At 44.5% G+C, this 16,639-nt stretch overlaps 1 protein-coding gene and 1 long non-coding RNA gene across 3 annotated transcripts; one reads left to right on the top strand and one right to left on the bottom strand.

Annotated features, from left to right (window-relative positions):
- Positions 1 to 1,238: 1,238 nt before the first annotated feature.
- LOC109200365 (uncharacterized) lies at positions 1,239 to 2,529 on the top strand. Its single transcript, XR_002060540.2, has 4 exons — positions 1,239 to 1,671; positions 1,763 to 1,825; positions 1,907 to 1,969; positions 2,065 to 2,529. It is a non-coding gene; the product is annotated as an uncharacterized LOC109200365 (long non-coding RNA).
- A 5,036-nt stretch (positions 2,530 to 7,565) lies between these two features.
- LOC106097634 (uncharacterized) lies at positions 7,566 to 15,521 on the bottom strand. 2 transcript variants are annotated; one of them, XM_025907035.1, is made up of 3 exons: positions 15,288 to 15,521; positions 8,104 to 14,820; positions 7,566 to 7,636 (listed from the first exon to the last, which is right to left on the bottom strand). In XM_025907035.1, exon 2 carries the CDS (start codon positions 14,504 to 14,506, stop codon positions 8,402 to 8,404), a length of 6,105 nt encoding a protein of 2,034 aa, XP_025762820.1. In that variant the 5' UTR covers positions 14,507 to 14,820; positions 15,288 to 15,521; the 3' UTR covers positions 7,566 to 7,636; positions 8,104 to 8,401. The 2 variants fall into 2 exon arrangements, with proteins under 2 accessions (XP_025762820.1, XP_025762819.1); XM_025907034.1 differs by having other exon boundaries at positions 8,104 to 15,521.
- Positions 15,522 to 16,639: the final 1,118 nt, after the last annotated feature.

Below are 16,639 nucleotides of genomic sequence, written 5' to 3'. Positions count from 1 at the left end.
CTGCTGAAACAGTGAAACTCTCACTGACTGATGTTACGTGAGGCCTTGTTGGCTCATTGTTAGTTCGCTGAACTGAAACAAGAAAATCCAGCTGTTAGTCATAATGTTTGGGTTTGTAAAGCACTTTATAACTGAGGACAGTGTGGAGGAGAGTCTGTGTGAGTCAGCTGCACCAGTGCTTCATGGTTTGGTGTTTTTAACATAAAGTCGTCCCTGTAGATGCTTTTAGTTCCAGTGTCCTTATTTTGCCCTCAGTTATTGGTTCTCACTGTCTCCAGATCAGGTTCAAACACAGAGGTGACAGTACAGGCAGGATGGAGTGGGTGCACACATGTATCAGGTGTGATCTGTGACAGGAGGACAGCAGCTAAAGTCAATATGAAGCTTTACAGCCTAGTGAGGCTGTGATGATGGAGACATGACACAAAGACAGGAGGCGACCTGGAGGTGGCCGAGTAGAAGATTTGAACAAGTGAGCAGAATAGAAAGGATGGAAGTAGTAATATACCTGCAGCATTTTTGCCCCCCCCCTACCCCCACACCCCCCTCCCCTATCCCCCTCCGCGTTCATGTGTGCGCGCGAACAGACTTTGCGCGTGAACGGACTTGTGAGTTCAGAGGTCATATGAGTTTACATGTGTTTAATAGCGTTTTATTTAATGAAACCATTATGTGTTTTAATTAAACTCTTTTTTAAAGGATTGTATAGGTCTCAGAGTTCTGTTATTTAGACATAGATGATTTAACTAGTTTATGGTATTTTTCTTTAGGGCTCTGAAACACACAGAGGCTAATAGTTTTTAAACAGAAAGTTTTTTCCACCTTCTAAAAAACACACATTCACACGCAGCATTTAATGTAACTGTTTTTAGGAGCATTTTGCTTTTTTCTTTAGCGCTCTGAAACACACAGGGGGTAATAGTTTCAAACAGAATACCACAAACAGCAGGCATTCCTGCTCTGATACTTCAGATTCTTAACTCTGCAACAGTTAGACAGAGGGGGGTTACAGTTAGACCCCCTACAGGCAGCAGAAGAGGTCATCCTTATCAAGAGCATCTCAAATGTACTGTCATAGTTTTCAATACAAACAGTCTCCTTTATGTTATGTCAGAGGTCCGGCGTAGCCAGGTCCATCGGAGCCACCAAAAGTTTTTTCATCTTGCCACTGACCATTCAAACAGGTTTTCACCTGTTGCTTACACATTTATCTCTGTATCTCAGAGGCCAGCTGAAACAAACCACACCTATATAAAAATCCCCTGATCAGCCACACTAACCCTTTACATCGGCCATTGAGAGCATAACACTTTGTTCACAGCACGGACAACAAACCTAAGAGCCTTCTTTTCAACATGGACAGCATATATGGTAGGTAAAACAAGACTATAACGGATTCTTAAATTTATACAACTGTATATCAAAAAATATTCAAAATGTTTTCTCTTCTAAACAAAAGCCTGATTTTTAGGAACATGGCACACTGGGACATCCCACGCGGCACATACACAAGGTTTGTATTTCTTCTTCTCACACAAAACAGCTTGTGCCTCATTGTTTAGAAGTAATCTTACCTGTTTCACACATAGTAACATTTAAATGTGTATTTCTCATTCTTTCTACAGGATCACAAAGCTATATAGGGCAAACAACACCTCTAAAAAACACAAGGTAAATATAGTGTTACACATGTTTTAAATATGTGTGTGCGCATGTGTTCTGTTTAAACCTTGTATTAACAGTGCTTATCCCCCGGGTACAGGTTCAATAAGTTGTCCAGAAAAACCTACAGAAGCGGGGGCAATAAGACCAAGCCTTACGCTAGGTATGTATACAAGTCTCTATACATAACACACAATTTAAAGGAAAAAGGTTTTAAATATTTACAAATGTTCTAATACACCAGGCCTGAGACAGAGTACACAGTGTGTCAAGAAGAGGGGCCATCCGGAATAACACAGAACAAAGTGTGAGTATAGGCATAAATAAATCAAAAGAGCCAAACACATCCTGCTTTTGAAATGATACACCATATATATTTCTAACACCCGTCTATCTCCACAGCGATCACACAACCCCTTACCACTACGGATCCCTTGAAGACCCCTTAACGTTTTTGGAATATTTACGTGATATTGAACTCCCAGAACAACAAGAAAAACCACAATCTTTGGGCAACGTCGGAGAATCGGAAGAATTCTTCATCACCGGACCACACATACCAGCGAGTGAGTGTCTGCCTAGTGATTTCAGTGATGTTTTCGAGTACAGCCTATCAGATTTCAACATAAATGACATACCCGCCACTCCAGAATGTCTCAGAAACAACCGTGATTCAGACATAGGTTTTGAAGAAGGTTGCATAACAGACTCACAAATATCGCAGGCATATGATGCATACTTAAATGCAGCAATACCCTCTACTTTTGAACAGAGCCATTATGCTTCAAAAAATGATATATTATCTTTGATCGATGCTAAACTTAGTCAACATCAACGAGAAATAGAGGCTAAACTTAACCAGCAACAACAAGCAATACATCTGAACTTGCAAGAAATAGTAGCTAAAGTTAACCAAGATCGAGAAGCAGCACAGGGCAACTTGCAAGAAATAGCACGGGTTCTAACAAGTAGCCACCAGGCAATAAACGAGACCTCAGGTTTATTACGTCTCATTAATACCACCATTCTAAATAGGTGACTTTTAAAATCCACATCATGGACCCACCCTGTAAATTATTCAAGCACAATGATGGTACCTCCGCTAGGGCTAAATGGTTCGACTTTGAGGCTTTTAACCACGCGACTGCGCAATTAGTAAGCAATTGTCAAGTTTTGCATGCAACACTTAGTAGTCTCGCTGCAGCACGCAGCGGTGTGTCTAATGAGCGTCCTTGTCCAACTCATTCTGAACCTATTGCTGATGATGCATCCGAAACACAGACGGATTTTCCTGCAGCCACGAATGTTACTGTTGTAGGGACTATTGTTACTCAGGATACCGATGAATGTCTTATTACTGAGCCTTCTTTCACCCCTGAACGGGTTGGTGCACCCAGAGCACATGCTTATCAGGGGGCTGATGCTACTGTATCTGTTGCTGCTGCTGTTGCTGACTCATCACCACACAGCCCCTCAAACAATGGAAATTCCTCAAGTGTTAACCATACACAAACACATGCTGCAGTAGTTGAACCCATTGTTCAGTCTGGGTCTGGCAGTCACAGTCAGCTTAGCATCAGAGAGATACCTAATTTCAACGCCCGAGAATTGCGCGAGCGCCTTGATTTTAGGGACATAAGTCTTGATGATCCAGAACAAGTGCCAGAAAGAGTTAGAAGCTGCCTAGCTAATGTGATAGATAGAGCAGTGGCTGGATCTCAGCAGGGTTGTGTTCTAAATGTGGTCCTGCGTGGGCCCTCGCTGGCTTCTGATGTTCAAGCTGTTTTAAATCCTGATGATCAGTATGACCCTGACCTGTTTCTCGACCAAATAGCACAAGTTATGCAAAGTAACGACGAATCTATCGGTGATGATGAATTAGAGTTTATTGTCACAGTTGCACAAAACAGTAGCGGTGGCGGAGGTGCTTGCTTAAAACTGGCAAACATCCCTTATGATGAGATTCTCTCAAAGAAGGGTAAACATTTGTATACACCAAACAATACGCACAACAATCTGTGCTTCTCCCTTTGCATAGCACAATCATTAAACCCAACAGTCCCAGAGCATGAAAAATATGCTACTGCTAAACAGTTACATGCTCAAGTTGGTCTATGCGACACACAGACAGTATCATTCTCTGATGTCTGCAAATTTGAGAAACACCTAAACGTTAAGATAGTAATCTATTATCACGCAGCAGGGCGTAAACGTCTGCATACTTTTTTCACACATGATGAGCCAAATCCAAACACTGTAATGCTGTACCTACACAATGAACACTATCACCTGATTGAAAAGCCCACAGCTTTTCTAGGGTCAGCCTATGTGTGTAATTTTTGTTACAATACATATGAATCACCGCTCTATCACAGCTGTAAACATAGATGCAACGTATGTTTCACACTCTGTCACCACCACAGAGGTCCCACCGTGAAATGCAGTGACTGTAACCGCATCTGCAAATCACAACACTGTTACCAACAACACAAATTACCAGAAATGAAACACAACATGGTCCCGTGTGACAATATGAAGCATTGCATGAGTTGCGGTGTCACATATAAAAAATCAAAGAAATCACCACACAGATGTGTCCAGCCTAAATGTGAGCACTGCCGCGAGCCTAAATTAGCCGGGGACTCTGAGCATCAGTGTTTCATACAGCCTGTTGAACAACAGAAGCCTTGTGATAAATATATTTTATATGATTTTGAGACACGGTATCACAACGGTAAACATGAGGCCAACTTTGTGTGTGCGTCTGATCTGAAGGGTAACAAGTTCACATATAATACATTAAAATGTGTGGCTGCGTTTGTGCAGCATTACAGACGCCCGAGGTTTCGTGGGTACACATTCATAGCCCATAATGCCTCAGGCTTTGACAACTATATACTTCTGGAGTACATGGTCAAGCAATGTATAACACCTACCGTCACAATGAGAGGGAGCCGTGTGATTTTGATGCATGACAAGGAGTATGACCAGCGATGGATTGATTCGTTCAGCTTTTTGCCCATGGGTCTTGCCAAAATACCCTCTGCTTTAGGTTTTCAAGACCTGCAGAAGGGCCATTTCCCACACAGATTCAACACTAGGGATAATGAGTATTATGTCGGTCCATACCCGGATCCCTCCTTCTATGGTTATGAGCGCATGTCTGAAAGTGGTAAGGCGAGCTTCATGGAATGGTACCAGACTGCCTTACAGAACACCTTTGATTTTCAGGCTGAACTCAGGCGCTACTGTGTTAACGATGTTGATGTCCTGCGTAAAGCATGCACCATATATCGTGACACTCTGTTGGGTTGTACACAAGTTGATCCATTCATGCACACAACCCTGGCTGCATTCAGTATGGGTGTGTATAAAACACTGTTTCTGCCTAGAGACACGCTCGCTCTCACGTATGATGGTGCATACATTGAGCAGAATAAGACGTTTTCAAACGTCTCTATTGAATGGCTTCAATATGTGTCCCACACCACCAGCACAGTGATAAAACACGCTCTCAGAGGAGGTGAACAGAGGGTTGGGCCGTATTTTCTGGACGGCTTTGACCCCGCAACTCACACGGCTTACGAATTTGCAGGATGTTTTCACCACGGATGTGTTAAATGCTACCCCGAGAGTGAAGTAAATCCTGTCAGCAAAACGTCCTACGGACGGCTGCATCGTATGTTTTGTGACAAAGTGGATGCACTGAAATCACAATACAGCTTGAGCGTTGTTGTGATGTGGGAGTGCGAATGGGCTGCCTTGAAGCAGACAGACCCTGCAGTTGTGGCTTTCATGCATACATACAGTAAGCCAGAACGCCTGAACCCCCGAGATGCCCTTTTTGGCGGTCGCACAAATGCTATAAAACTGTACCACAAGGTTGCGTGTGATGAAAAAATATTTTACTACGACTTCACCAGTCTCTACCCCACGGTGCAATCTAAAAAAGATTATCCTGTAGGACACCCTCAAATCATTCACAGCAACTTTGACAAGCTAGAAAATTATTTCGGCTTTGTTAAATGCACAGTACTGCCACCAAGAGGGCTTTTTCACCCCGTCCTTCCCTACAGGTGCCACGGCAAACTGATGTTTCCACTCTGCAGCATGTGCGCTGAAGACCAGAACCAGCACACTGCATGCGGGCACAGTGACAGTGAACGGGTGTTGAAAGGCACATGGGTCTCATTTGAGCTTGAAAAAGCTGTAGAGCTAGGATACAAGCTTGTTTCTATTGATGAGGTGTGGCATTTCCCCAACAAGACCGACACATTGTTTAAAGACTATGTGAAAGCCTTCCTAAAACTTAAACAGGAGGCCTCGGGGTATCCAGAACATGTGAAAACCCCTGAAGAACAGCAAAAGTACATAGCCGAGTATTATGAAAAGGAGGGAATAATGCTGGATCCGTCCAAAATATGTGTAAATAAAGCTGTTCGAAACTGCAACAAGCTGCTGCTAAATCCATATGGGGTCGTTTCAGTATGAGGTCAAACATGGCATCGTCTGAGCTCATCACAGATCCGTCCAGGTTTAGTCAGCTAATGTTCAGCGATCAGTACGACGTGCGACAGTTTTGTTTCATTTCTGACGACGTCGCCATGGTGCAATGGCGCCACGCCGATGGTAGAGCATCCCGCGTCAAGGACGTTAATGTCTTTGTGGGTGCCATGACCACTGCACACGCCAGACTCATGTTGTATGACTTGTTAGACAACTTGCAACAGCGCGTGCTGTATTGTGATACAGACAGCGTCATTTTCACAGCACGCCCTGGCGACTGGATGCCTCCTCTAGGCCCTTTTCTGGGTGATCTCACCAGCGAATTAGCTTCTGGAGAGGGCGGTGTGGAGGATCACATAGTAGAATTTGTTTCCGGAGGGCCAAAATGCTACGCGTATCACACATCGCTGGGCAAAACACAGGTCAAATGTAAAGGTGTAACACTGAACGCACAAAACTCCAAAGTTGTCACCCACGAATCCTTGAAAGGTTTAGTCCACAAGTTTGTAACCAATCAGGTTTCAGATGCACACCTAGTGGCTGTGTCTGATAATATCAAACGCGATAAAAAGAAGCTTCATTTGAAGAATGTATCCGTTGTGAAGATAAGATAAGATAAGATAAGATGGCCTTTATTAGTCCCACAGGTGGGAAATTTGTTTTGTTACAGCAAAAGTGCAAGAAGAGGCTTAAAGTTGTCTACAACAAGCGCCGTGTGCTCCCAGACTACACAACCCTGCCTTATGGATTTTAAATTAGATCAGGGGTTTGACGCTAGGTTGCAGCACCCGTTCAGCATGGTGGTCAGCGGTCCCAGTAACTGCGGCAAGACTTTTTTTGTCAAAAATGTCATTGAAAATGCATCCGGGATTATTTCGCACAACATTGATAACATTGTGTATATATACTCATGCTGGCAGCCTTTATATGACCAACTTCTTAAGATAAGAGACATAAACTTTGTTAACGGTATACCCGAATCTCTGGCTGATGACACCCTTCTGCCTATAGACAAGAACAATTTGTTAATTATAGACGATGTAATGAACGATGCCGCTAACAATTTAGAAGTACAAAATGTGTTCACAAAGTATGTGCATCATAGGAATTTGAGTTGTATATATCTGGTTCAGAATTTGTTTATTCAAGGAAAATCCAGTAGAACTATTTCCTTGAACACTAACTACCTAATATTGTTTAAAAATCCTAGAGATAAATATCAAATCATGCTTTTAGGTAGACAAATGTTTCCCGGCAATACTAAATATTTTTTAGAAGCGTTTAATGATGCCACATCCGCAACATACGTGTCAAGCTCTTTAAGTTTGTGCAGCTTCCCTGCTTGAAAGGGATTGATGCATCTACCACAGGTGTTTAACTGGGTTTCACTCAGTGACCAGGCAGATCTTTTGTTTTCCTTTTTCCCTTTAATCTTCTTTTCGGCCATAGTCAGCCATAGGTGAAAAACCTTTAAATACAAACCAAAACCCAAAACACAAATTATGTTTGTTATCACACATCTACAAATATTGTGAACAATACCAAACACATTTTTTTTTAAAACACATCAATGCAACACATAAGCTTTGTAGCACAATATTTACTTGAGTATTTTTAAATGCTCAAATTATGTAATTCACTAACAATTGTACATACAACTTGAAAAATACTGCTTTCTATTAAAGTGCTAAATTAAATGATCAACCTGCATTTGAACTTAAGCAGTAACAATAGTATTTATAACCAACTTCTCTTAACCATATGCAAGCATTAATAGTCTTCCATACACAGACCAACAATAAACAATGGTGCCGCTCGTAAACAGCCGACCAACTCACGGCACAATGCTAATGCTATGTAAGCTAGCGGCAGCCGCGATTCTTTAGCAACTCGCTTCAACCAGTCTTTTAACATAATCAGCAACCATTTCCTTACCGGCTGCCTCCCTGGCTTTGTAGGTACATCAGTTCAACACACTATCCATGTTGGTGACAACTTGTTGAAAGAATTATGCTGGGTTTTCCCGTGAGTGGCAACTTCCTGTTGTTCCCCAGTTCACCTTCTTTTTCCTCCCAGACAGAAACCCAGACACAAGATTAGTTCCGCCCTCCAGTCTATCACTTTTACTTTTTTACCTCAGGCTCTCCACCTCCTACTCGGTTTGACTTGACACCTCCCACTCGATCTTCCCTTGGACCACGGGAGATCGCCAACTTCACAAGCAAACCGCTGTTTAACTCATCCCATTGAAGCATGATGGGGACGGCTTGGTTCCATTTTGCTCCTCCACAGGTAATAGAACAACTAGGCGTCTGACGTCTCTATGAAGGATGGTAGCTTGAGCCACCGGAGTCGCTCCCTTTGAACCAGAGCTTAAGTCCTCCGCTCTCAAGGACTTAGCCACAGAACCGCTGTAACCTGAGCATACCCGGACATTGACGTCCCTCACAATGCCTTTCTTGTCTGGATTAGTGCTGACAACTATGCCCATCTTATAGTGTCCTCTCAGCGCATTTTGATCACTTAACCAGACGACATCTCCAACAGCGACATTTCTGTGTGCAGTGTGCCACTTGCTCCTTACAAACAAATTAGGGCCAGCAAGTTGGCTCCAGGACCTCCAAAACTTGCTCACTTCTGCCTGGATCGCCTGGAGTCTCTTATAGGGGTAAATGGAAAAGTCAAACATCTTGAAGTCCCCGTCTTGAGATGCTCGACCAAGCAAAAGACTGTTGGGTGTGAGGTAATGAATGCAACCTTCCCGACTCTGTACTCTGGCATCAATCGGGCGCTCATTTGCAAGGTTAGCTGCCACAAGAAGAGCTGTCTGGAACTCACTGTAACTTAGCCCAGAGTCCCTTCCAAGACTCTGGAGCGCTCTCTTCACAATGCGCACAGCAGCCTCAGCAGCTCCATTCCTATGCGGGGAATCAGCTGGATTAACTTTCCACATCCACTCTGTTCCATTCTTTGCCGCAGTCTCCTCCAAGACAAACTTGTTCTGGCTTTCCAAGAATCTGTAAAGTTCCTTCAAGACAGACTTCGCTCCTATGAAATTTGTGCCCGGGTCTGACCAGATCTTTCTTGGATGTCCTCTAATTGCTGTAAATCTCTGGTAAGCCATCAAGAAGCCTTCAGTCGACAAGGAGTTTACTAACTCCGTGTGAATCGCCCTGCTGGCCATACAACAGAATACAACCCCCCAAACCTTTATCATGAGTCTTTTCTTGACGTCATCCTTTACTTGGTAGGGTCCAAAGAGATCCACTGTTGTGAACTCAAAAGGTAAAGCAGGTTGAGTTCTTTCCGGAGGTAAGTCGCCCATTATTTGCCGGCAACTCTGTGCTTTTGCTTTCCGGCAAACCACACAACCATCAACAACCTTTTGAGCAATCCTTCTCCCTCTTACGACCCACGCTTTCTTCCTCATTCTGAGCAGGGTCCCAGCAACTCCCTCATGACTCTCATTGTGGGCCTCCCGGGCTAACAGTGTAGACACCCAAGCATCATAAGCCAAGATGGGAACACTCGTCTGGTCTTTCTTAAAAGCTTGCACTCGGCCACCACAAACAAAGAGCCCAGAGCTTGGGTCTTTGTATACTACCAGTCTATCTGTAGTAGTGCTTGGGAAGACTGTGCTGTCTTGTGCTGCAAGGAAGATGTCTCTTAGGGCATCTCCACGTTCCTTCACAGAAATTACTCCTGCCACCGGAACTGCCTCCCACTTTGGGTCATTAGCAGCTGGATGTCCCCCAAGAAACTTTCTGGCTGCTCTCCAAGTCCAAGCAACTGATCTAACCAATCGAGTTAGGTCACTGAACCGCTTGACATCCACAAGGTTCCTGATGACTAACCCTGCAGGTGGTCTTCGCTGCTCTCTTTGGGCCTCAGCCCGACTTTGCTTTTCTTCTTGCCCTCTTATCTCGGCCCTTGTCAAGGCAGCGACAAATGCCTTTCTTTGCAGCTTATTGACGTTTTCTTTGGCGGTGGCGGCTAACTCTTTCGCTGACCTAACTGGCCACTCGCTCACAGGCAAACTCAAGAACTTTGGACCATTTTGCCATTCTGAGTCTTCATCTAGATCTCTGGGACTAGCTCCTCTTGTGACTACATCCGCAATGTTCTGAGGGCCAGGGATCCACCACCAATCTTGAATCCTCGTGCTGCTCTGTATTTCTCCAATCCTATTTGCAAAAAAGGTCTGATAACCATAGCTGTCCCGCTGTATTGCCCCAATGACGGTTTGGCTGTCGACAAAGTGATACCACCTCTCAACCTGAATCCGGCTTTGTGCCTCAAAGTATTTCTTTAGGCGCGAGGCAAACACTGCCCCACACAGCTCTGCTTTGACAACATCCCCTTTGTGGTCCAGTGGAGTTAACTTAGCTTTGGACTCCACCAATCTAATGATTGTGCCCTGATCTGAATTCCACCTTAAGTACAACACTGCCCCATAGGCTTGCTCACTTCCATCAGAGAAGGTAATAGCCCAGGGTTCTTCGGTGAAGCATGGGGGAGTTAGCGCCCTGGCAAATGTGACTTTGCTGAGCTGGGCATACTCCTCAAAAAGCCTAATGGCGTCCTCCCTCAGGGCATCTGAGAGCGCCATGTCCCAAGTGTCCTTGACCAAACAGCTTTCAACTTTTGTCTCTTGGAATGCTCTGCGAACTAAGATTGCTCCTTTTTGCTTTGCAGGAGTGACCAAACCGACTGGATCATACAACCCTGACACTTGACTGAGAAGCTCTCTTCGTGTCAGCGGGTTTGGCGTGTGGGTCTTAATCTGCTCCTGGACAAGGTCTTGGCCAACTTGCATCTTTTTCTTCTTCTTGGAGAAGTTGATTGCTACCAAGACATGAAGCTTGTCTTCTTCCACTATATAACCCAGACCAAGAGCTTTGTTTTCTTCGTCACGCATTTGGTTTGGTAGGACTATGGTTTTCATCCTTGTCTCGCGGTTCCTCCTCCCACTTTGCCCAGATAAGACCCAAGGCTTCAGCTCAAATCCTCCAGCCTTTAGAATTCGCCCAATGTTCTCTGTAATGACTTCTAGTTGGTTCATGTCATTGTGAGAGGTAAGGATGTCATCGACATAACTGTCTTGCTGGAGTACCTGACGTTCCTCCTTGAGGTGGGAAAAGGTAGAAAGGCTGGCAGTTTCACGCATTGCCAGCTGTGCAATGCATCCTGCCGGTTTATCTCCAATATTCACCCTTGTGATTGCATATTCCTCTAGCTCGTCATCCTCAGAGTCCCGCCAGAGGAATCTATGCAGGTGCATCTCTCTGTCTTCCAACCAAACTGAATTGTACATCTTTTTTATGTCACCAAGGGCGCCATACACTCCGCCTCTGAATCTAAGGAGAACTGCCCGAATCTGGTTGAGGACATCTGGACCCTTTATTAGCAGGTCGTTCAAGCTCACACCCCTAAACCTCTGGCTGCTATTCCACACAAGCCTGACTGGAGTTGTAACAGAGTGGGGATTCGGAGCAATGAGGTGACTCACGTACCACACTGGCCCATCCCAGTTACTGATCATGCCCTTGGACAACTTGACTGCCGCTCCACGCTCCACCATGTCATGCACTTGAGCAGCATAAGCGGCTTTCCATTCAGGTTCCTTGGCCAATTGCTTCTCTGTCCGGAGGAATGTGCTTTCGACTCCTCTTTTGTTGTCTGGTAAGGATGCTGGATCTTCAACCCAGGGGTATTTGGCATGCCAGTGTGGTTCCTCGCTGTGGCCATCACCTGTGACATAGGTGAGCCCTTCTCTTATTATTTCAAGCTCTCTCTCCTCGGCCAGTGTCATCTCTTTCCCACCTGGCTGGCAATTTCCACAACGGCAGCCCCCACACTTTGGCTCACATGCAGCACCAATACTATCCCACTTCCACCACTCGAAGAATTCTCGACTGGTGGTTGAGGTGCTTGACCTCTGAAGCTTAGCAGGAACATGCTTACTTGTTGAAGACTGGTCTGAGGCCTCGCCAATTAGCTCCTCATACTTGACAGCTGCTGCTCTCATTGACCTGGCAAAGTGTGTCTTGGACATGTGGGCAGAGACAGTAAGCTCCTCGAACAGCTCAGGGTGAGTTCCCCCAACTGTCTTTCCAAGTGGCCCATCCCATAACACAAGGTCACCAATGACTCTGCTCCTCTGAGGCGCTAGCCGACCTTCTTTATGACTTATGAGTAGATGAATGTCTTTCGGTCTTACAAGATCGTCGAGTGGTATATCCGGAAAGAACCTTTGTAGCTGACTCGGTGTGACATGTTTGTGGACTTCTGCTATGCTGTCGAGTCCATAGCAGACCAGTTGGTGTGACCTAAGTGTGCCTCTAGGCGTTCTGACTCGGATCTTTAAAAGATACCGCCTTGTTTTCACATGCGTTTTCATTCCCCCTACTCCATGAACAACCAGAGTGATTTCTTCACTTCTTAGGTTAAGACTGCTTGCAGTCCTGTGGGTTATATAGTTAGTGTCAGAAGCCAGGTCAATTAATGTCCCAATCTTTTGCCCAGCATTAGCTGTGACCTCAAGGAGCATCATGATTACTGGCAGCTCTCGAAGCCCACCTTCAAATAGGAGACTTGGCTGCTCCTTGGTGGTGCTGCATGCCCTGGACGCAGTGTTTGAAAATGCATCCCTGCATTCTCTTGCCAGTTCAGGTGATAGTTTACTGAGGAACTCCTCCTGATCCTCCGTACATTTCCTGCTGACCTTTCCTCCCTCTGGATCAGATCTGTTTTGCCTCCCTGCTGCACTTCCCTTCCTCACCTCAGCATTTGGGCATAGGTAGTAATGGTGCTCTGCAGCGTGCGCTTCTTTGCAGTCTGGGTTTTTGCACAGATAAGTGGGTTTGCAGTATGACCCGTTGTCATGAACCTCGAGACAACTCCAGCATGCGCCTAGTTTCTTAATTGCAGCCTTTTTTGCTGCAAGCTTTAATGTTTTAAACCGCCTGCAGAAGTAGAGTTTCTTTTTATGCTTTCCATCACCGCAGACCACACACCTTTCGTCACTGCCTGATTTGGTGAATCTGGTTCTGGAATGTTTCAGCTCCACTCTTTCTCTCTTGCTTGGCTCTTCCTCTTTCAGATGATCAAGCTGCTCATATATGGTTTCTTGCTCTTTGAGGAATTCCAGGAGACTATCAAATCGTCTTTCTGGTGTCACCGCGTTCCTACTGTCAGCAACATAAATAAGCCACTCCTTTTTGAGTGTCTCTGGAAGTTTACTTTCGATTGACTTTGTCACCAATGGGTTTTTTATAGCCCCCGTGTCACCAAGGTCAACCAGGTCTTGAAGCGCCTTCTCCACAGCTTGAATTAATTCCACTATTTTTCTTGGCTGGTGGCTCTTAACAGCTGGCATTCTCTGCAATTCCTCCACTATTTCAATAGCAATTGATGTTTGATTGCCAAACCGATTCTCCAAAACACGAAAGATGTTATCTGCAGTGTTATAAGTGGTGAGTCGGAGCTCTCTTGTTATTTTCTCATCCACGCTATCAAGTAGCTGAAACTTTTTGATCTCTTTCGAACCAGATGGCTCCGCCTGCCCCTGAAGAGCCACCCATTCCTTCTTCCATCTGTGGAAGTCTCGTTTATTTCCAAGAAACTTGGGAAGGGCTGTTGGTTTCAGCTTGATGATTGGCATGGGGCAGCTGGAGGTAGCTGGCAATGACGTCAGGTGATCAGCGTCCTCCTTTATTCTCATCTCCAGAAAGTCAGCTTTTCTGGAAACCAGCCTGGGGATGCAGAGTTCCAGCCTCTGTAGATTGCTTTGAAGGTCCCTCCGGACACTCGATGGGATCCAATGTTTCCACTTGCTATAGCTCTCCTTTGCCACTCCCACCAGTTCTTTCAGGTGGCCAAGTACGAGATCATACACTTCATAATTACCGTTAGGCTTAATGGCAGCAACATGTTCACACTCAGCCTCTGCTGCCTGTAGTGCTGTGGACAATTCTGCACTTCCAAAGTTGGCCCAGAGAGTCTCTCTGACTAGAGTTTTTATTTCCTTCAGTTTTAACTCACATTCACTTGCAGTCTTTGCTAAGTCGACTTTCTGCTGTTCTGTCAGCACAACTGCTTCACTTATGTCAAGCTTTGTCTCTAGCTCTGCAATGAAACCGGCCTCTAGATCATCATTGGCCTCCATGACTTTCTCTGCTTCCGTTGTCAGTCTATTGAAACTGTCTTTGAGTTCTCCTTCAGTCATATCCTCATGCGTCCTCGTAATGCTATTAACCAGACGCGAGAATGATCTCTTAGCTGTTGTCCTCACTCCTTTGAGCTGTTCAACTGACTTCCCAGCAGCTTGGTCTGCCATTCTTGTATGCTCAGGCTTGAACTGGGGTTTATTTACTAATGGGAATGGCACATGCAATTTGAGGGATTCTCCGAATTTTCTCTTTGCACTAATTATTCCCTTTTCCCAGGACTCCAGGTCATCGCTCCCAGATTTTAATTTCCCGGTTTTTCACTGTCAAGCTCTTTAAGTTTGTGCAGCTTCCCTGCTTGAAAGGGATTGATGCATCTACCACAGGTGTTTAACTGGGTTTCACTCAATGACCAGGCAGATCTTTTGTTTTCCTTTTTCCCTTTAATCTTCTTTTCGGCCATAGTCAGCCATAGGTGAAAAACCTTTAAATACAAACCAAAACCCAAAATACAAATTATGTTTGTTATCACACATCTACAAATATTGTGAACAATACCAAACACATTTTTTTTTAAAACACATCAATGCAACACATAAGCTTTGTAGCACAATATTTACTTGAGTATTTTTAAATGCTCAAATTATGTAATTCACTAACAATTGTACATACAACTTGAAAAATACTGCTTTCTATTAAAGTGCTAAATTAAATGATCAACCTGCATTTGAACTTAAGCAGTAACAATAGTATTTATAACCAGCTTCTCTTAACCATATGCAAGCATTAATAGTCTTCCATACACAGACCAACAATAAACAATGGTGCCGCTCGTAAACAGCCGACCAACTCACGGCACAATGCTAATGCTATGTAAGCTAGCGGCAGCCGCGATTCTTTAGCAACTCGCTTCAACCAGTCTTTTAACATAATCAGCAACCATTTCCTTACCGGCTGCCTCCCTGGCTTTGTAGGTACATCAGTTCAACACACTATCCATGTTGGTGACAACTTGTTGAAAGAATTATGCTGGGTTTTCCCGTGAGTGGCAACTTCCTGTTGTTCCCCAGTTCACCTTCTTTTTCCTCCCAGACAGAAACCCAGACACAAGATTAGTTCCGCCCTCCAGTCTATCACTTTTACTTTTTTACCTCAGGCTCTCCACCTCCTACTCGGTTTGACTTGACAATACGGGTATCTTTTAATAGACTATAAAGCCAAGACCCCGGACTATTTAAGACTCAGAACAAATTTACTGTCAGACCGTCCGGTTGTTTATATCCCAAAACAAAAAACTGTGAAGAGGTGAAAGGATGTCATCACGCATGCGGAGGAATCTGTCTCTGTTGGAGTTGATATACAAGTCTCCGCCGGCTCTACGCAGAGTTATTATTAGCAATGCAAACTTGGATTTCATCAATGCTTTGTGTGAGATAGCCTTTAACGTATTGCAAGGTAACATTCCACTGACCAATCAACAGTACAAACAGCTAAAAAAGAAAAAATCTCTAATCAGACTGATTGCCGACAAAAAAATAAAAACTTTGAAAAAGAGAAAAACAATCAACCAATCTGGAGGGTTTTTACTGCCGTTATTAGGGGCTGCAATCCCTTTCATCACCAGTCTGATAGCAAACAGGTGAAAATGGAACATGTGCAAAAGATGTTTTTGGTGCCCCAACATCAGTTGGACTTATTGAAGCAACCGCCACAGCACACAGGCAACATCAGACAGCAGGCTCAGAATGACTTGGACAAGGAAATGCTTCAGGTGTTGCAAGAATCAGACGTAGATGTGTATGAGAAAGCTAAAAAATACAGCGATGTTCTCCAAAGATACCTAGCACTTGTGAGACAAGGGGCCCGTGAAAAGAGCGTATTGTCTTTATCCCTACCGGAGCAGTTTAACACAGAGGTGCAAACCCCTCCTGTGGACACCCCTCTTGCTTATGGCGCTGAAGGGGTGAAGGATTTTATCGCAGAGAATGTTTTGACACACATATCTAAAAGGAGTAGGAGGAATGCAGAACTCATTCTATCAGCTCTGAACCGTTCGCCAAACACTATTTCTTACAATGACAAAGGCGAAATTGTTGTCGATAAACACACTATACCGGGCTCACACATTTATGATCTGATTAAAGCCGTCACATCCACACACACACCTTCTGAAGGTTTCAGACCTATAGGCTGGACAGAGTTTTTAAAGGCTGTTTCAGATTTAAACATACCGTTATCAGCCATATCCAATGCCGGCGTACGTAAGACACTTGCGTTGTATAAAACAGATCACACACTGCCTG

Source organism: Oreochromis niloticus, linkage group LG5, assembly GCF_001858045.2.
Source record: "Oreochromis niloticus isolate F11D_XX linkage group LG5, O_niloticus_UMD_NMBU, whole genome shotgun sequence".
Taxonomy (NCBI): domain Eukaryota; kingdom Metazoa; phylum Chordata; class Actinopteri; order Cichliformes; family Cichlidae; genus Oreochromis; species Oreochromis niloticus.
The sequence above is the reverse complement of the archived record's forward strand: the minus strand, read 5'-3'. Positions and strand labels throughout refer to the sequence as shown.

Bases quoted from the DNA above. Each gene is read 5' to 3' on its own strand.
- LOC106097634 (XM_025907034.1), bottom strand. From the start codon at position 14,506: ATGGCAGACCAAGCTGCTGGGAAGTCAGTTGAACAGCTCAAAGGAGTG.